This window comes from Falco peregrinus, unplaced genomic scaffold (assembly GCF_023634155.1).
Source record: "Falco peregrinus isolate bFalPer1 unplaced genomic scaffold, bFalPer1.pri scaffold_35, whole genome shotgun sequence".
Lineage (NCBI taxonomy): Eukaryota > Metazoa > Chordata > Aves > Falconiformes > Falconidae > Falco > Falco peregrinus.
In genome coordinates, this window is record NW_026599603.1 from 1,262,646 (window position 1) to 1,283,211 (window position 20,566).

General features: G+C 50.6%; 1 protein-coding gene across 1 annotated transcript in view; it reads left to right on the top strand.

Annotated features, from left to right (window-relative positions):
* Positions 1-20,566, top strand: part of LOC106112480 (hydrocephalus-inducing protein homolog) — a 63,511-nt gene that overhangs the window by 13,281 nt on the left and 29,664 nt on the right. Inside the window, exons 4-8 of the mRNA XM_055793354.1 lie at positions 177-302; positions 1,932-2,051; positions 5,429-5,563; positions 12,238-12,437; positions 17,900-18,024. Of these exons, the coding sequence (XP_055649329.1) occupies positions 177-302; positions 1,932-2,051; positions 5,429-5,563; positions 12,238-12,437; positions 17,900-18,024 (706 nt within the window). The remainder of the gene's footprint in view (positions 1-176; positions 303-1,931; positions 2,052-5,428; positions 5,564-12,237; positions 12,438-17,899; positions 18,025-20,566) is intronic.

Here is a 20,566-nt window from a genome sequence, read left to right on the forward strand (position 1 = left end):
TATTCCGCTCTCTATCATTAATTTACTGATGTTAAATATTTCAGCGGGTAATTATGGGACTTCCAGGACTATCCTAGTGGCTGTGATCACAAATTATTCATCAGTGGCTCTTGCACAAGAAAAGCCTTTCTGAATGAAGGCATTTCTGTAGCTCTTGCTGGTGTTTTGCATTTCAGCTGACTCCCTCTGCCTTCCTGAAGGAGATGACTCTTAGCACCAAGCAGAGGCTGGCCAGCACTCGGGAGATGCGGCGGCCCCAGATTACCCAGCTTCTCGACGTGAGTGAAGCCTCCCGTCATAAGGTAGCCTTTTCTTGCCCTTTTCCTTGCTGTTTGACGTGACATTTGAAGTGGGCCTATGCTTGTGACAGGCTTGCCTCCAGCTTATCTAAATGCCTTGGTGGCAGTTTGTCGTTTCAAACTGCTGCTGGTGGTGGTGGCGTTCCTTCTGCTGGGGGAAAGGTGAAATGTTTTCCCCCAGTGAGCTGTTGAAGTCCTGGCCTGCACTAAGCCCATATAAATCACCTCTGCTGAAGTTGGTGGCTTTTGCTGGAGACGAGCTACTGTGGCTAAAGCATGATCCTGGAGAAAGGCTGGGGGGGGACACAAGGATGCAAGTTTGCAATTTCCCACCCTCCTGCTGAAATAGGCAGCCCTTGGTCTGGTGTAGTCTCTGTCAAACGCTTGGGGTCATCGGATGGCCTCAATGGTGGCAGCGTTGGTCTTTGAGGGCTGAGGGCCTACGGTAACTCTTCAAGGTGTAGCTCAAGCAATTGCATGAATGCTTTGGGTTGGAACGACGAGTGGGACCCTTACAGGGTGTTAGATTTTGCAGGCTGCCAGGTACACAGGGGAATGGCGCTGGGCAGAGGGGAGCGGGTGTGCTTTATCTGGATCAGTGTTTGCTTACATGTATGTTGAAAGCTGCTCTTCTTACACATCTGCTTAGTAGAACGCACGTTCCAAGTGGGTAGATGACTGAGGTAGGCTGTTGAGTGGAAAAGTGCCAGCAAGAGACCTGTAACAAATTGGTTGGGGATTGCCTTAGACAGCACGTGAGGTTGGGAACGCCTCGGATGAGCGCACACAGAACTGGCCGTGTGCTGTGGCTGCTGGCTTCAGCACGACCCTGACTCCTGTGCAGAAGCAGGAGACGTGCCTGTGTCTTGTGAGTGCGAAGAGTTCAGCTGGAAGGGGGGAGACAAAGCAGGGAGGGATTTTCTCCAAGTAATGCCTCTGCGCCGTAAGCGTTTGCTGTTTCTGTGTGTCGTCAGGCGCGCTTCTGTAGTGGTATTAACTGACGTGGCAATAATGGACTGTAATGAAGCATCCGTTGAAAGCTCATGGGAAAAGGAGATGCCAAGTCCAGCCCTATTCAAGTTGCGCAGTAGTGCTGGGGAAGGAGCTGAACCTTATCACCTCATCTGTTGCTTTCTTAACGGCGGTGTTCCTTTTTGGCCTGTCTTCTCTTCCTCATGGTTTCTAGGCTGTGTATCAAAAAAGAGATTTGAGGATGGGTTGGACTTGGTGACTGTCTCAGGGTAAAGATAATCCCCAAACTGTTTCCCGTGGAGTCTCCTGTAAATGCTTGGCTTTCACTTGCTGCACGAGTGCTTACGGCTCTCGCAGTAAGTGCTCTGGAGCGGTGTGACCGTGTTAGCCCAGGGCTCTGCCGGAGGTAAGCGCTGCCTTGCCTTTTGGAGCAGGAAACCTGGAGAAACGGCCAGCAAAAGAGCTGCTCGCTTGAGCCTGCTCAGTGTGGCCCAGAAACATTTGATCTGCTCAGAGCACAGGTGGGTGAGCTGCCGTTCCCCTGGCGTGAGCTGGGCAGGCGTACTCACCGGGAGACTGTACTTCACTGGGGACCGATGTAGTATTCTCTGATTGATGAATCTTTCTCCCAGCGGCTGAAACTCTGTTTTGCATCTGCAGTTCTCGGCACCTTCCCCGAGACAGCGCTCGTTCCAGCCTTTCCCGTCAGAGGTGGTATTCCAGAGCTACGTCCCCTATGAGGTCTATGAAGTGCCACTGACTCTGAGGAACGAGGACAAGGTAAGTGCTGGGATGTGGAAGTTTAACCCTGTGCTGGAACTGGAGAGCAGTGTCATCCGCGCGGTGCACAGCACAGCCAGTCGCCTGCTGCAGCACAGCACATCCGGAGTAAAATGTCTCGCCACCTTTATTTTGCAAGATGGTGGAAATCTTGCCATGCTGAGGTTTCTCGCCCTGGTTTTGGCTGTGTGTTGGTAGTACCTAGCTGAAAGGAGCTTTTCTAGTCAGCATCCTTCCCCCTGAAAGCCCTGGATGGCTGGGAATGTTGAGGGCTGTACAGTTCTTCCCTGCCCTCGTGCTTTCCCTCGAGTGTACACCGTGTCCTGGTGGCTCCGTGGTTAATCTTGGTTTCCACAGGGCACCTCTGCCTCTGGGTGAGCTGCACAGAGAGCTGAACGGGCTGTCAGAGCTCGGGGGTTGAGTCTTCTCCGCTTTATGCTGGAGTAAGTTATAATTAGTGGTAACAGCGCTTCAGGAAAGGTGGTTTGAAACAGCAGTGGAAACAGACTGATGTAGCAGAAGCAGTGGGAGGCCTTTAGGTGCCGCTTCAGGCTCCTGCTAAGCTTAATTGGGTTCTGCTCAGGTTTTTCTGAGGCAATGTGACGCTCTGCTTCCCCTTTGGAGAGCCACAGCACGTTCAGAGTCAAGTGCCCTCAGAGGTCTCCACCTTTGCTTGAAAAACCTGATCATTTTGAGATTTCCGAAGAAAGCTGCAAATGGAAAAGTTGGAAAATGTCAGCAGTTTTGTTCCACTGTAAAGAGGGAAATTGAGACCTTTTGAATTTCAGTTGGGGAAACATTTGCTGGAATGGGGCATGTGCCAAGAGCAAGCTGGTGGGAAAAGGCAGAGGGAGGAAAGGAGCTGAGCTCGGTGTTCTCTCACTGCGCACTTTCCTACATGCAAGGGTTTCTCTTGATACGTAGCAGTAAGTGCACTGGCAGCAGAGAAAGGTCAGGAAGAGAGGTGTAATTAAGGATACTCTTTTGTAATGAGGAATAAGAGGTATGTGTGAGGGGAGGGTGGGATGGGAAGATGGAAGTGTGCGCAAGAGCCGGTGAATTCCGCCCAGATTTCCAGATTTACCTGCTGGGGGGGACAAACAGGTGGACAACAAAAAAAAGCTGCCAAGGCAGCGAGTGGAAGGACAGCGGGAGAAGTCCAAGTATTTCCTGAGAGAACAGGTTTTGACAGGGATGTGGGTGAAAAGGGAAGACCCTTTGGCTGGGAAGGATGCGTGTGTGGTCCCTCAGTTATTCCTGGAGAGTACTGCACCATTCCTGGTCTGGCATTTAACTTGGGAACGTGGATAAGGTGTGGCATGGGTGCCTGCACCCAGGGAATGCCACTGGTGTGGTCTACACTGGGGTTTGGGCACCCCTTGCTGTAGGTATCTTCTTCCCAATTAAAATGTGCCTCAGTTTCTCTCTTCCTACTCTCTGCTTCGTTCCCACTGAGTCTTTTGGCTTCAGCTGCTCCATTATCCATGCAGCACCTCAAAATGGTTATCTTTGCCAAGTACCAGCCAACAGGCAAACAGTTGATTTGCTCTGTTTGTGCTTCCTCAGGTGGAAAAGAACATCTGCATAACATTTCTGCCCTTCCCAGTAAGGAATAATAAACTTGTCCAGCTGCACCTTGGGGTTTACGTGCCCTGTAAAGGGGGAGGCAGTGTGTGAATGTGGGATTTTTCCAAACCGAACTAGTTTTGAAGCCGGTAAGACCTCAGCCATTGGAGAGCGTGGGTGTAAAAGTAAGATTAGCTCTAAGGAAAATCCTTGGTATGTTCTAAATACAGAAAGGTAGAGATGATAATCCTGAGAGGGTGTTCTATTCTAATTTTGTTGGCTTTTGGCAATGTCCTGGAGAAGAGTGGTGTTGTGCTCTGTCTCAGAGTTTTCGCGCTGGTTTCCCAGATTCTTCTGAATCTTATACTGCATGGCAGCCTGAAGTTGTTTGCCCCCTAAAAATCCAGCTGACAGCAAAATGTATTCCAAATAGAGGCTCTGTAATGGTGCAACTACAGAAGTGCTTCGCTATATACTTACTGCTCTCACCTGTGTTGTACAATTGCTTTTCTGTCTTCAGGCTGTTCCTCAGCACCCTCAGGTGTTCTGGGTGGCTTTTGCTGAAGGTCTTAGCCACACGTGCTCCTCTCCTAAGGGACCTGGTGACCAGACTGCTTGTGTGCGCTGTGAAACTGGCTCCTGGAACCCGCTGCCCCAGGACATTGCTGGGTTCCAAGGGCGTTTGGAGAGTTCAGGACTGCCTGGGCCATGGGTTACCAGGCTCGGGTGGGTGGTGCAGAACAAGCCTCCATTTTTTCCAAGCCTCCTGTGGGGTTGTTGTTTGTCAGTGAAGCTGCCCGTGAGTCCAAATCACCTGCTTTAGACTTTGAGATTTGGTGCTCAGGGGTCGAGAAATGCCTGCGTGCTGTCTGTGTGCTGGTGGTGTCCCAGAGGGCAGAACCGTGCAGCAGGGTGCCTGCAGGGACTGCTGGGGGTGGGCAGGGATCCCCAGGGATCTGGCTTGCCTGCGCTGGCAGCTGCCTGGCTACAATCACAGGCAGCAGGAGCCTCCGGAGAGCAGAGGTTGGCTTTTAAAACTGAGACTCCAGCGGCAGTCAGTGCCGGTCATGTATCTCGAGGCAGAAGATGCCTTTGGAGCCCATAGTTGATAGCCAGAGCCTGGGGGGTTGCCTGGATTTCCATCACTTTGCCAAGTTGCTGGCTCTCATCCTCTGCATCAGCCTTTCCTTGTAGCGTATTGTGCTTCTCCCTTGCTTCTTTACAGCTCCCTGTGAATTTTCCTAGCCATCCTCTGTTTGTGGGGTTGTCGCTTTGTCTTCCCATGTTCCTCCTTTTGCTCTTCAGGCTTGCTTTTATTCCCAGTGAGGCCACAGTATGTGTGGTCTCCTCCTCTTGCTGGTCTGCATGCATGACTCTAGCACTGCAGCTTGAGTGCCCTGCTCAAACCTAGCATGTTAAAGTGCATTTCTTCCTTCCCCCAGGATTAACACGTACTGTTTGGCTTTCAGATAACACAGTTCCCTTCTAGGGGCATGACTGCCTGGGTGTGTACAGGCAGAAGCCGGCAGGTTCTTTGGGCCTGTTGAATACACGGGTGGCTTGATTCAGATATTATATCTCGGTGCTGCTGGTGTCTTCCCTGCTTGGCCCTTCCTTCATTGCCCTGCTGCCTCTGGCCTTGAGCTATTTTGCCCAGGCAGAAGGGATTAATGTTGACTCTTGTGTATTATGTGCACGTACCTCCAGAGCTAAAAGTGCTTTGGAAAGGTGGTTAAGGAAGGCTATTGGCAGGTCTCTTCTGCTCCTGTTTCCACAAGCTGCAAAATCATACTTTCTTACCTTTTCTGCAGGTTCCTCAGCTGCTGAAGGTCACCTTGGAGAGGTCACCTTATTTCAAGTTGATCAGCCACCATGCCGTGTGCCGCAAAGTACCGCCTGGCATGCTTGTGACTTTCCACATCGTTTTCACCCCCAATGAGAACAAGGTGAGACTGGAGGTCCCAAGAGACAGGTGCCTTCAGCGGGAGGCGAACCTGCGGGGCTGGGTTCAGAACAGGGCGTCTGCTGTGGGGTTTGCGGCACTGCTAATATCTGTCCGTTGCTGTATGGTTATGGGTTTGCTCTGATAATTATAAATACAAAAGCCTATTTAAAATTGACCTGTTGTTTGGAGGACGCGAAGTTGAGCCTGATCAGAGTGAGGACCACCACTTTTGAAAACTGGAGTCACTGGGATGTGTATCACGTTGGACACAGCAGTGAGACAGTGGAACGTTCTGTCTGAAGCCGGCACTTTCCTTGCGCACTGGTTATAGCCCGTGCCGTGCTGCAAGGTTTGCTCTAGGCTGTGGTCAGGCAGCCTGCGGCTGGTCACATCCTGGCTGGCAGCACCATGCGATGCCACCGCAGCAGGGACTGACGGGCTGTGCATTCCCTCCCCGTGCTTTCCTGGGCGTTTGCAGGGGAAGGTGCACGTGGGACAGTAGGAAGATGGCCGGGAGGAGTGTTGATGTTTAGCCATCCCACCTCTCTACTCAGTGTTAGGGGCTTAATTATGATAGAAAATACTAGAGGAGTGAATAGATGCAGAGAGCTTTCCTCTTTCCCATCTGGCAACCAGTTCCCTGCCTCACCCTGGGCTGGAGCGAAGGTGATGCTTTTTCATACCCTCTGTGTTCCAGCCTTGCCGCTGTGCTGCCCCTGAGGATACTTGCCTGCCTGTGCTCCAGCTGTGATTCTAGGGGAGAAGATGTGCTCGTGGCGGGGAGCCAGCCTGGCACAGCCGCACTGAGATCTAGATGTCTTTAATCACAGGGGGCCGGTGTGCTGCAGATGACAGAGACATCTGGAGCACACCCAGGCATTGAAGGGGCAGGTAGAATCTGCAGGCAGACACTTACCCCGGAGCCTTTGGGCAGTCACGCTGGTGTGGCTGTGGCTGTGTGCATGTGGCTGTGGCTGCTGTGTCAGCTGGCACCTATTCCCTGCCCCATGTGCCATGCTTTTGCTTGGAGATTGGAACATCGGTGCTGTGGCTCTGGCAAGCCTGGCACGGTGCCGTGATGTGAAGGGGTGACAGTGTTGTCTGGAGGCTTCTTAATGCAGAAGGGTTTAGCACATGGCATGGAAGGGAGGAAGCATCGCAGGGGCATACAGACAGGCTGACTCTTTCCAGCAGCACTCTGCTGCCTCTTGGCAGGGTTCTTTGTGTGGCTGTGTGGGCGAGGCGAGGTTAGGGGATAGCTCTGAGCCAGCTGATGCTTCTGCGCCAGGCCAGAGGCGCAGGATCCCTTTGGGCACAGCTGTTCTCTCATCTTCTGTTTGCTGCTTAGATTTAGTTTAATGCCCTGTCCTATCCTCAAACAGCGTGGCTGTAGCAAACCAAAGAGGAAATGCCCTGCGGCCCCTGGCTCCCTGAGCTTGTGAAATGATCTGTTGCTTTGGGGAGGGACTGAGAAATGGTTTTACATCATTCGTATGGAAGGTTAAAATGACCTTGGCCTAGGGCAGTTCTCCATACTGCCCAAGTGACATAAGAGCTTAACCTCACCGAGGTAGGCTTTGCAGAGGACGCTGCTTCCTTTAAAATGTGATTTATTAGTATTCATGAGCATTCATTTTTGGGGTGGAAGTAAATTGGTTCCCATGAAGGGCAAATTGCTGCTCTTCAACTATAGAGAAGCAGCAGAGCAACACATGAACATCACCCCAAATAGAAGTAGGGTGAGAGAACCCCCAGGAGCACTCATGTCCAGTACTTTGTCCCTTGTCTTGCCCTTGACCTGGTGAGTGTGTGGCATTAGGGAGCTGTGCCAGCGAGGTCCTCTGCACAGCTTCAGCGACACCCTGGCGGTTTCTGCTGACCTGGGTTTTGTGCTCCTTGCAGGGCATTGGGGGAGGGATGTGGGCTGCTTGGTGAGGAGCACAAGGGGATTGTACAGCAGAACCAGAATGTTGTACAAACGGAATGTTTTGGCTCATACTTGATGGAGCGTGAGTCAGCGGAGTGCCAGAGTGCTGTAGCTGAGCTAGAAATGCATCAGTAGCATGGTCAGGATGTGCAGAGCACCTTGCAAAGCCCTTAGCCAAGAGGCAGGCTTTGGGAAATGGTTCCGTAAAGCCTCCTGCGCTGGGCTTGCAGTTGCTTGCCTGCAGAGTATCTGTGTGTTAATTGTGGAAGGCTCAGGAGTGCTGCCTTTGAACAACCTCTACATCCCTGATGCTGCACGATCCACAGGGACTGTGGGTAACCCAGTGAACTGGGATGCGGGTCTTCCTGATGGGGAGTTGGTTTGTATAATTCTCTTGCTTTGAATCTGTTCTTCCCTGGGGTAAGTCTGACTTCAGTGAAGTCACTCCTGAATCAAAGGAGTAGAGTTGTGGCCAAGCCTTAAGTACTAGGGCCATGTGAGCTGTTGGTGGCTGAAATGCTGTGTGCCGCGTAGCCCTTTCTTGGAAAATGAGCAGTTCCCTGCTGTCTGGCAGTCATTTGGGAATGTGCCACGTGATTGGACTGTCAGAAAATAAATAAACAGCTGGTGTGCCTCTTGGTTTATTGGCACTTGTGTTATAAATGAACTGCTAATTTTTCTGCTGGGCAACATTTCCAATTTGTTACTCTTGCTGCTTCTGATTTGCACGTTTCTGTTTTATGGCTCCAGTTGTACAGCGTGGGTGTTCTCGTGCCAGCCCCTGTTCCCACATGTTCTTGCGTTATGGTCTGACGGCCTCTGCTGAATTGGAAACCATTGTGGCACTGACTGGCAGATAAACAACAGACAGAAATACTTCCATTTGTATGTCCTACAGGCTTATTAATAGTTTATTGTGGAGGAAGAAGGAAGTAAGAAGCACATAAAAACATAGCACAGCTTATTCCGTGTTGTCGTCTTGCTCTTTTCACTGTAGCAGTGCACTGTTTTCAGGCAATGCAAGTTCAGTCTGTGAGGTTTGTGAAATTCATTACTGGTGCTCGGTGGAGACTGAATTAATGCACATTGATTACTATGAAATACGACAGGACAGCGAGTTACTGCATTACTGAAATGAAGTCCTTTACAATTCAGCGCAGCCCTGTTAGATGCTTTGTAGCGCCCAGAAGCTATTCCAAGTATACTTTCAAGATGACTCGTGTGGGGAGGAAAGGGGCAGAAGACCAAGGCAGATGGCCCGGTGATAAATGAACCTGGAGCTAAGCGACTCATTTCAGAGTGCTGCGAACCGGCAGCTGAGGGGGGCAGGTGCAGGGGCACCCCCTTCTCCTGCGACTGTATCTTCATCCTCCGGTCCCTCCTCTCTGGTCATGGCCCTTATTTTCCAGCCTTTGATATCAGGGTTTCAGCGGGAGCTTTCCCTGCTTGGCTTGCCGTGTGACCTCATGCTACAAGGATCTTTTCTGTGCAAGTCGTCTGCTGCAAGGAATTCAGTGCAGGATTTAGGATGGGTTATGCAGGAAATCTGACATCCGAGTGTGGTGTTGTGGGCAGCTAAGGTTGATATCACTGTGGCAGTATTACCGTTAGCCCCTGAGTTTGCAGAGAGCCTGAAACAGCATCAGAGACGAGCAGCTGCTTCAGTTCCAGCGGGTGCCAGTTCAGATGCCAGTGGCGATACCTGGAAGGCCAGAGCTTGTAACTTACTGCTTGTCAAAGGGGTGTGAGAGAAGGGGAACCATCGTACAACTGTCTGCCATCCTTGCAATGGAGAGGGGAGTTGTATGAAGGATGTAGTCATGTTTTCATGAAAATCTGTAGCCTGAAGCTGTGTCTAAACACAACAAACTTTAGAGCATAGATGGGATGCAACCCCTCTGTCATCCAGGCACGTTTATTTAGAAACCTGGTCTTAAACAGTCTGCTAAGGGTTTGTAGTTGCGAAGCAGAACAAGATTTTGAACTGGTCTCAACAGTTGCCCAGGCTGTAAGCAAGTGTGTAGCAGAGTTAGTGTCCAGGTAGCACGAGGCAGTGCTGCAGTGGAGACTGCAACCCGTTCCCCACCCAGGGGGGCAATTCAGCTTTCAAAAGCTTAAGGGACCATGGGTCCACAGCGACACAAACAGCCAGCTTCTGCCTAGCACCCCTCCTGCCTTGGGTTTCGCCCTGTTTGGGCTGACGCTGCATTCAGCCTGGTGCAAGGTCCCACTTTGGTGGGGTGGTAGAGCGTGGCTGAAGGGTCAGCCTGCTCTGAAGTGCTGAGTCAAGCCTTGCATGGGATGCCATGTTCCACGGTGTCCCTGGAGAGGGGGCTTGGGACATGATGTGCATCTGCATGAATGGTGAGAGGCATCTTTCTCTCCCAAGGTCGTGGTTGTCTCTGTGAAACCAAATCCTTGCTGCTTTAGCCTTGCCCTCGGGTCCCTGGAGAAAGAATTCCCTTTCCTTGTGCGTTGCTGTGCAGGTTGTCCCGGTGCCCCTCACCAGCAATGGAGCTGGGAAGGTTGCCTGTGCTTGCTTTTGGGGGAGGGGGGGATTTATTTCTTGGGCTCTTAATTACCTTGCTGTCATCCATTTGCTCCTTAGCAATGACAACGACTTGACAATTACTTCCTTTTACTTCCCTCAAATACCTCCAGTTGTTTTAAGTTCCTTTTTTTTTATCTCCCTGCTGATCTGAACTTGCATCCTCCTCTGTCTACCTGGCATCTGGAAGAGAGAGATAAGTAAATATGGCATGCCAAGACTTAATAAGGCAGGTAGCTTTCAATTGGCTTTGCCTTTGTTACAGTAATGTGGCCGAAATAACAACAACAGCAAAAGCAAATGGCACTCTCCATTTGCTAATGCAGTTTCTGAGCATCTGAACAGTCTGGGAGGTGAAGTACCCAGGAGGTAATGGGTGCTTTAAAGTCATATGGGCTGCCCGTAGCTTTTATTTTAGAGGGCTTGGGCTGCAAGATTGAGTACAAACTTGCTAATTCAGAAAGACTTGCTGAAGATGAAACCCTTGCCTGGAATATGATGTTAAATCCTGCAGGTTGCTTGCTGCAGTTCCCTTGCTAGTATTTTACCTTCCAAATAGGAAAAGCAAAAGCCCTTGTGCAGTTTGTAGGGTGACTGCTTGAGATGTCTAGAAGAAGAGATCCTTCTTTATTCTTTGTGCCTTGGATGGGGCAGCATCTGTTTTGTCAACCTTAGTGGTGGGTGAGGCGCTGGGTGGTGGGTGAGGTGCTGGGTGTCAGCTGTTGTGTTGGAGCACTGGGTACGTGTCTGTGCCTGGGCTGGCTGCCTTAGGGCCCTTCCAGGAGGGGATGGGGATGGGAGCGGAAATCCCAGCCGTGGAGGAGTCTGGATCAGTTCTGCTGAAGGGAGTTTGCTGCTGTATGCAATTCCTAAATCAAAGCACCTGCTGCTTCAACAATGATGAAAATATCAAATTAATTAAAAGCACTGAGGAAAAAACCAGGGCAGCCAGTGAGTGATGAGAAGCAGAGCTTTGATCAGCTCATCAACAAGAGCGCTGCTGGGGGTAATGGCTCCTGGCCCTATGGCAGCAGCTTTACCACTGATTTCAGTGGGGGCAAGGTGATAGTTCCAGCGCAGCGACGCCATGCCATACATCTGGAGACTGCTCTGCTCATCCCTACAGTAAAATGCTTTTGGTAATTTGATTTGCCTTCCTGCTGCTAAACGCCAGGCAGCCGGGGCGCGGGGGGGATTGCCTGGCTCTGTTCTGAACGAGCCAGTGGCTGGGAATGCACAGCCGGCTTTGCTCTGGTGGGGTGTCTGAGTGTCCCCCGTGTGCAGCTCCCGATGCCGCCTGCCTGGGGTGGGTGTGCTAACCAGGCACCCCGTCACTTACTCCTCTAGAACAGACCTTACAGAGGGGTTCGATTACGGCATCAGCCAGAGCTGTCTCTGTGTCCCCTGGGGCTGGGTGAGATGTAAAGGGAAACTGAGATGAGGCAGAGGAAGAACTCTCTTGAATTGCAGTGCAGAGCTGGCGTAGGCTGCTGAGGGCAGGGGTGGAACTGTTAGTGCTTTGAAGTACCTGTGAAACCTCTTGCAAAAACAGTTTGGGTCTGGAGCTGAGCCGGCTCTGGTGTGGGGAGATGGGTCAGATGGCTTTTGAAGGGTGCGTGTCCCCAGCCTTGGCCCTGTAAGGCTGTGGGAGCGGGTGAGAAATACAGCTGTACCCTACACTCAGCTGGCATCGCAGCAATTACCGTGTCCAGCTTGTGAAGCATTTCCCCAGCGACTGACCGTTGACCATGCATGTGCTGAAGTCCTTTTGAAAGTGTACCTGAGCATCCCCTGCCAAGCTTCAACAAGGTCTCCGCATTGCTGGCTTTGAAGTTAGTGCTGTGGCACAGCTGGGTTCTCAGTGGTGCTTCCAATAGTCTGCGGTGGCGATTGAAGCAGGTTCCATTAGTGCTGTGATCCCTTGCGTGAAGCGACTCTGTTTTGGTGCCTTGGAATCAAAGCATCAGATAATTGTGGTGCTGCCAGCTTGCTGCGAAAGCGGGTGAATCAGTGGGCTTGTTTCTTCTTTGCAAGTTAACAACTGTGTGCAAGTCATGCTGGAATGAAAGGTCATGAAGGTAAAAGGTACTATTATTCCGTTATTGAACGCTACTGCAACAGTCCTAGAAAACAGCAGTTTTTCTTCTGCCGTGGGAATGGTGCTAAATGCATTGTGCTGAGATTGTTTCTTTCCCTGCAGGATTATTTCCACGAGCTCATCTGCATCACAGAAAGGGAGAAGTTTGTTGTGCCAATCCGAGCTATAGGTGCCCGAGCTATCCTGGACTTCCCCGACCAGGTGAACTTCTCAGCCTGTCCAGTCAAGTACAGCACCCAGAAAACGCTGCTGGTTCGCAATGTTGGTAACCGGGCGGCCCGCTACTGCATCAGCACGCAGAGGTAGGGAGCTCATCTTTTTTTGTGCAAAACACTGTGGCGTGATAATATAGTTGGGAAACAGCAACAAAAAGGAACCGGAGCACCTGAGCTGCCGTGCTGCTGCCGTGGCTGGAGATGGGCAGGGCTCGTGGGTTTTGCTGTTGATTATAGTGTTTGAAGCATGGCGCAACCTCTGCTAAAACCCTGCAAGCTGCAGAGTGGAGTTTTATAGTGCAACGGTGTCTTCAGAGCACAGTCGTGCAAGACTGATTCTGTTAGACTGAAGGAGCAATTGTAAGAAGGCAGCTGGACTGCCCTCGGGCTGTGGAAGATCCTGCGGGGCAGACGACAGCTCTAGGAGCTCAGTTCCTGCAGACCAAGGGCAGTGTTAAGAAATGGGCAAGCTCTGAGCTGGTGGAAGAGACATTTAAGAATTTATCAGCAGCTTTATCAGCAGTTTGTCTAGAGTAGCAAGTGCAATCAGAGATTGTAGATCAAAGCAATTGGTATAGAGACCCTGAGAAAAACAGGGTGTGGTCCAGGACCTGGTTCTCCAGTAGGTTTGATCTGGTCCCTGGGATCAAATATTCTTCAGCAGAATGAGCTTGTAAGTGGAGATGAGCTGGCAGTGGCTTCAAAGCTGCACTACAGCCCCAAAGAGGAATGCCTTACAGCGGGGGCACAGGCCAAAGATGCAGCAAATACCTGGTGCGTGGGTTGGGAGCCTTTTCTAGAGCTTTGTCTCTCTCAGATCTCCTGGAAAGTGCTCTAGCATGCTGTAGTAGCCACCACCAACCTCCTTGATCCTCAGTACCTTCTGAAATGGTTATGTGGCCCTGTTGGACAAATATGCGCGTTCCTTGGGAGGCCACAAGCACGTGGTATTTGGGCAGTCTCCTGGTCAAGTGCCTGATGTGTGCGGCGTTGTGGACAACCTGTACTGTTCCTGTTGGTCTGAGAAGACAGTCACTGTTTTTCCAGTTTGCTGAACTGCACCTGCAAGGAAACCAGTTCAGCTGGCTGGTAGTTAGCTCCGAGTTGCTTGGTCCCAGAGGTCTTGGTGCAGGAGCTGAGGTCCAGAACACAGCAAAGACGTGCCGTCTGCCTTAGTGCACCTGAGTTGCTTCAGTTTCTTCCCCAGGAAAACAGGGGTCAAGAGAAGGCTCTTTGCTCTTTCTCCTGGGAAGCGTGAAGGTCCAAGAGGCTTCTACCAAAGCCTGGCGAGGCTGTTGAAGCAGGCTTCCAGGATGCTATTCAAGCAGGCTGCTGCTTTTCACTGTGGAAATACGTAGGCAGGACCTTGTAAATCCCTGTACAGCTTCCCTCTGGGATTTCCAGATCTAGTCGTCACCACCAAAACAGATACCCAGTCGTGTCTGGCATCTCTTGGCAATGTCCTTGCCAACTCTTCTGTTGAGTGATCCAGCGTGTGTTGAATCCTGCTTGATACGGATTTTATGCTGAACTTCAGCAATTAAATTTTTCAGTCCTGATTTGCAACAGAGAGATGGGAAGTGTTACAAAAGCTTTATTTCATACGACACACAAAAAAGTACAATTCTGAATAACTGGATTGTGTGTGTGCAGAGATCAAAAGCTGGTAAGATTTCCCATGTCAGCTGAAGGCATCAGTCATCTCTTCCATTTCATTACGAATTTTTGAAAGCCAATTTGAAATTTCAAACTGATGATTTAAATCTTTGAGTATAAGCAGCGTTTTATTCTAATGAAGTCGCCTCCACTTTCATTCAGATTTCTTTTTAAATACTCTGAAGTTCCTGTGTTTCTGCTGTTTTTATTTTTTTTGCTTTAAGTGTTCAGCAAAATGTCATAATGGATTCTTCATTGGGAACTTTCTTAGAGGTTGAGTTCCTCCAATGCCTGTCTGTCTACCATCTGCTTGGATATATGCACAAATGTATAGGAAATATGAGAAATTTGGGGGCTATATGTGAAATGGAATTGGGCTGATGGAGAAGAGAAACTCAGAATAACTTTGGAAGGGACCTCTGGAGATCATCTGACCAAACACGGCGCTCAAAGCAAGACCAGTGTCAAAGTTCAGTCGGGTGTGCACACAACATGAGAAGTAAGATCGGGTAATACCAGCCTTGCTCTGTCCTCCTCCAGGCTGTGCAAAGCCCTTTATCCCAGCATCTCCCTGTATGTCCTGTGCTGCAGCCTCTAAGCTCCCTTTCCGTAGAAAGGCTTTTGTGCCCTCCAGCCTGTACTGCCAGGGATTCTTCCACCCCAAATACAGGTGGCTGCATTTCCCATCCCTCGGCTGCATGCAGTTCTGCTGTGTCCCAGTGAATGGCAGCCCAGCCCTCCAGTATCTGGACCGTAGTGCCCCAAGCTTGTATCCCCCACTCAGAATCCAAGTGTTCCCCCCTCTTGACCAGGTCAGCACATCCCCTTGCAGCCTGAGAGCAGAACCCCCACGTTCTTTCTCCCTGTGCGATGAGGCCATGGTGTGCCAGGAGCGGTTCTTCCAGCCAGTGCTGGGGACTGCACTGTGTGACAGTGGGTTCCCTGCTGCTTGTGCTGTGAGAAGTTGCTCAGGTACCTGCCCCGAGGTCCCAGGTGAGCTCAGTGGCTCCAGCAACCCCAGCAGAAAAGAAGTGGCCTCCCAGCTGGCGTGACAAGTAGGCTGGAGAGTCAGAGCAGTACTAGTGTAAATATAGAAAGTCTCTTCCTGTCGTTCTCATTGTTAAGGCTGGATAACGAGTTTCTTCTCCATGGCATTCAGGGAGATAAATGTCATTCCAGTACGTTTCAGTTGAAAATGGCGTCTGGAAGCAGATCTCAGCACAGCACTGCCTTTTCCTGACGTTACAGACCTTGTGCTACGCTGTGCTATGGCGTCAGAGAGGATCCGTCTGAGAAGATACATTAAGGAATGGCCCATCAGGCTCTGAAAGCTCAGGAAATGATGCTACAAGGTGCAGTGCTAGGAGCCCCCTGTAGTACCCCTATACGACATCGAGGTGTGGGATTGGAGAGTTACCACAGGATGTACAAGGACAGGACAACAGATGCCAGAACAGATCCCTATGAAATTGCTTACTAGTCTGGTGTTGCTCCCTTTCTGCAGGGCAGTAACGGGCAAGATCTCAGCAGGTTCTGGCGGGAAGGTCTCCCTCAGGCTGGTGTGGCTAGAGGAGTTTATACAAGCTGGGGATTGCAAGGCACCGCTGGGAGATCTGGACCTGTGACAGTTTAGATGTTGTACAACAAAGCAAACGTACAAATGGACGTAGTTAAAAAGGATGTCAGAAAAGAAGCTGTTAAAAAACCTCCAAACCTTATGTTTCCTGTTTTTTCAGGAGCAGTAGTGATTCACTAACAGGGTAGATCTAACAGGAAAAGGATTATCTTAAAGAACAGCTCACAATTAATGGAGAGAAGGCCAGAGTTTAGCCTGCCAGCTTCATCTCTTGGCAGTGGCTTTCATGTGGCTATTAGTGTGTCAGGGACGTTTCCTTAGCATCTCTTATCTGTAGGCTGCAGGGAACAGCTTAGTGATGTGGACTGAAATTCAGAGTTCAGGTTAAGCATGGACCTTGCATCCCTCTGGGTCTTGGAGAACCAGGTCTATGTGAGGGATACCAAGCTCCTGCGACAGCAGTAACAAAGTTGTCCCGTGGGTACAGCGTGGGGTGGGAGGCAGGAGGTGCGGTGTCTGACTTGTGCTCTGTTTCTCAGTCCTGAGAATGAGTCCTGACCTTGGTGGGATCCTCTTCTTCTGATAATTTGAAGATGGGAAGATACCTTCTTTCTCGGGCATCCCCTGAAGTCATCCTCAGGAGTGTTATGCCCATCCCAGCTATCTGAGGGCAGGGGTATGCAGACAAGGGGATGGGATGGGAGGTGGTGCTGAAGTGTGGCCCTTAACCAGCAGCTTTTCTGTTCTGGCCATGTTTCGGGGGGGGGGGGGGGGGGGAGGGGAAAAAAAAAAAAAAAAGTTGGGGGAATTTTTCTGTGCCTTTCCCCCAGCAGGCAGTGATGCTAGCCAAGCACCAGCAGAGCCCTGCCCAGTATAACCAGGCACAACCCCCAGTGCAGGTGCAGGGCCATGTAGAACAATCCAGTTCTGAGGCTGGCAGGGCCTTGGCTTTCCTCCTCCCTCCCAGGTGTCTCAGGTCCAGCACGTGAACATCGCAGGCCCAGTGCTTCCCCATTAGTCACTGCCAATGTTCTTGCTGTTGTCAGGGGAGCAGGTCAGGCCCCTAATTGCAGCAATATCTCCTTAATGAGCAGGAACTCCAGCAATGTCATCAGCTGTCACTGCTTCCATGAATGAAGCTCAGCTCGTGCATGGCTCCAGATTTTCTCATTATTTTTGTGTGCTGCATTCCCTAATCACTGGGAAACTCTCTGGAAGGTGTTTTTGAGGTGACAAATTGACCACCAGCAAAGCACTAAAGCCAGTAACTTTTGCTTTCTAAGTGAGGCTGTACAGGAGCCACAAAGCCCAGCTGCTGTTGTGCAGGAGCATGTTGCATCTGACTTTTCCCTAAGCGTTAAAGAACTGAATTATGTGTCTGTCAGCCGAGAGCTGTTTACCTGGCCACAAATCATAATTGCTCGTGTTAAATCTAAAGTACACCAACACGTTTTCATAATTATTTCCAACACATTGCACAGAATTCCTCCAGCAGGCCAAGCAAACAGTTACCAAGCTTGGATTACAACCCGGAGCCCCAGATTGCATTGCTTGTGAATACACCGAAAAGCTCCTGTTAAACTTGCCTCGATATGCTCCTGCTGATGGTGCTTCATTTAGCCAGAGATCTAATTGTTCAGGTTGTAAATGGGTACTCCTTTTGTGTCTTGTTCCCTTGTTATTGTATCACTCTAATGTGCCTTTGCACTCGTAGAGATTTTTCTTTGCTTAGAGCAGCTTTCACTGAAACACTGTTAAAATGTGCCCTTTCTTAGGCAAAACCAGGATGCTTTCAAGGTAAAAAAAAAAAAAAAAAAAGAGTTGAATTCTGCAAATTAAACTCCAGTTATTCTCTGGTCTTCAAGAAGAAATTCTCTTCTCCCTGTCTGATTTCCAGGCTGCAATCTCACTGCCTTGACATTTGTATCTCTTGAGGTGTATAGGTGGCAGGAAAAGACGGATTCCTGAGGAAGTCTGTGTCAAGCTGTGCATGCAAATAACCCTCACCATCTCCGTGCCCTTCAAAAACCCTCCTCCGATCGTATTGCTAGCAGTCAGACTCTTGAGCCTTGCTGCAGAGAACTGGATGCAGGGTATGGGGGAGACGAGGTCGTTTTATAGCATAGGATGTTCTGAGGGCTGGAGCTCTTCAGGAGTCGAGTCGGTGGCTCAGTCTCTGATACTGTCTGTTCTCTTTTTCTTCTGCTGACTGTGGTTTGTTTGCTTCTTGCTTGCGCAGGTGAGCTGGAGTGAACGAGACAGCCACATAGTCCCCAAATGTCCCACAGTAATCCTGATGTGCCTCTCTGTGTTGCAGCCCTTTCTCTGTCGATCCCTCTGCTGGGACTCTTGGGATTGGTGATGCCGTACAAGTAACAGTGGACTTCCACCCACAGAAGACTGGTGATTATTCCGGGTCCCTGACAGTACACTACGACACAGGTAAGTGCGGGACACTGCATGGTGCCCACGCTCTGCGTCCTTCAAAGCAGAAGACTGTTAAACTTGCTTTGCAGACTCCTCTAAACCCTTTTCTTTCTAAACCCTTTTCTTTCAAAACCTCTGCATGTTTTGGTGCTTCAAGTGAGCAGGTAAGGGGCAAAGGCTGAGTGTGCCCTTGTTCTGTGTGGCTGCGTGCTGGTCTCTCCCTGGGGGACGCTGGTGTCAGCCGGGAGCGTAAGTGTGTCTGTGTCCCCGGCTCCTCTCCAGGAGAGCAGCAGTAGGGGATGCTCAGCAAAGCGTGTAGAAGCAGGCAGTGCATGTGCTTTCTGCCTCGTGGGCCCTGGAGTTAGCATTTTTCTGTGCTAGAGGCTTTATTCTCATCTTTGTTTAATCACTTCTGATGGTTTTACCTTCCAAGCCTTTGTCCAGTTGCTTTGTGGGTTTGTAGCTATGAGCATCTGTAGGCTCCCATGGCAGTACGTTCCAAAGGAAGGAATATTCTTTGGGAAAGTGCTGGTACTACACTTCTGTAATTTCTGACTAATACTATTTCAGGCCCTTGGGTTCCTGTTTTACGACAAATGGTGACAAATTTTTCCTCCTTCGGATTTTCCCAGGCCGTTTGTGCTCTTACAAACCTACCTATCTCTTCTGTGATTTCTAGGTTAAGGAATCCTGTTCAGTCTTCATATAGAAGCTGCTCTGTACTTTGGAGAAGGGCAGAAAGAATGATTACATTTCAAAGGCTTCAGCTTGGCTTTGAAGATCAAAACTATACCCATTATTTCGAGACCCACGTGGCCATGGGTTTAGACAGTGAGACCATGATAGTTTTCGTGGAGTTTATTTTGCAGTAGTTAGTTGTCTCGTAGAGCATGAGGTCATGTTTCCATGAACCGGAGTTGTGCATGCTCGAAGCACTGTGCATGTCTCCCAGTTCTTGGGTCCTGCTTCCTCTGCTTGCCAACGTATGCCGAGGATTCAGCGGAGGGGGAAGGCAAGCTTATAAAGCACGCCTGCCTCTGTAACGCTTCTGAACCTCGGTTATTTTTGTACGCTGAGTTGTCTGTTACAGAAAGCAGGCTGTCCAGTCACTGGAGACGTTGCTGTTTCTCGCAACATAACTCGTGTCTGGCCACGAATCCCTCCCACTCCTCCTCGGCTCCCTTAAGAGCAGAGAAGTCGAGGTTATACAGGCACGAAGGCTGAACTCTCCATGTGTGGAGATGAATGAATGGCTGCAGAGATCTGTTTGAAGGGTGAGTCGTTCTCCAACCTCCCTCCAAGAGAGGGGGGGCTCTTTTTGCCGGCACGACTGTGATACTGCCGCATTGTGTCTGGCTTAGGGTTTAAGGAGTCCATCCAGTAGGCAGCCAGCTCTCCCCTTGTGCTTTTGTGTGGCAGCCTTGGAAAGGCAGGTCCATCCCCTGGCTGCCTTGCTGTAACCCGTGCAGCGAGGGGAAGGCTCTGCCTCGGCAGAGGGATGCTCTCCAGGGATGGCCGGGTCGCTGCCCTTCTCAGCTGGGGCTGGCTCTGAGGCTTTAAACACGCTCCACAGAAGTGCCATTTCGATGGAGAATGTCTCGTGTTTGGGGTTTGCTTCTCACCTGGGAGGCCCTCACCTGCAACAGGCAGAGTAGGCTCGGTGCTCAAGTTTGTGCTTAGTTGACTCCTGGGAGTTGCTTGGTAGGAAGAATGAAGGTTTGGAAGCTCTGGCAGTGAGGGACGCTTTGGTGGGGGTCTCTTCTGGAGGGTGAAGTGCTGGCAGGTGCTCCAGCAAGACTCCAGGCGTTAATCAGCTGCCGTGCACAGCCAGAGACTCTCTCCTCTTCAGCTCGGTCTGAGGCGGAAAGCAAAGGTGTGTTCGCTCGGGTTGTGGGACAGCTTGGGAATACTCGGTGTAGACTTGCACGCTCAGGCATAGGCACCAGCAGGCTCCAGGCAGAAGAAATGGGCTTGCAGGGCTGTGATGGGCAGGTTGGTGTGGGCCGTGCCCCACCGGTCTCATTCTGACATATCTTCACAGACCCACAGCAAGTGAGGGCACTGCTGCCCCAAGACAGTGAAGTTTTCATCTGCATCCCATCCTGTCGTGGGCTGTCACTTTGCCTGTTTCTTTTTACGTCCCTCTTCTGCCTGCATGCCCCAGGCATCTTGTCATGTTGGCAACAAGGGATCAGGAGAGACACAACCCTGGTGGCGTGCTTGCAGGAGACTCTGGGCGAGCCGTGACCGAGGTGGGGCCTCCTCAGAGTCACCTGAATGACTTTGGATGCAGAATTCCCTGTGACCCAGGTGGGATGGCAACCCAAAGGCCACCTGGGCACACTGAAAACATCTCCCTGTAGATAGTGTTGCCTTGGGGATAAATGTCTACAAGCCCACCCAGAAATAAGGTGCTTAAGGTGGTGCCCAGGACATCCTCATGCTGTACACCTGCAGCTCTTGGGGTGCAATAAATATATTGATCTGTGGAACTGCTCACACAGCTAAAAGCTGTGACACTTCTGTTCCCTGTGGTTTCCTCCGTTCCTTGTACTCC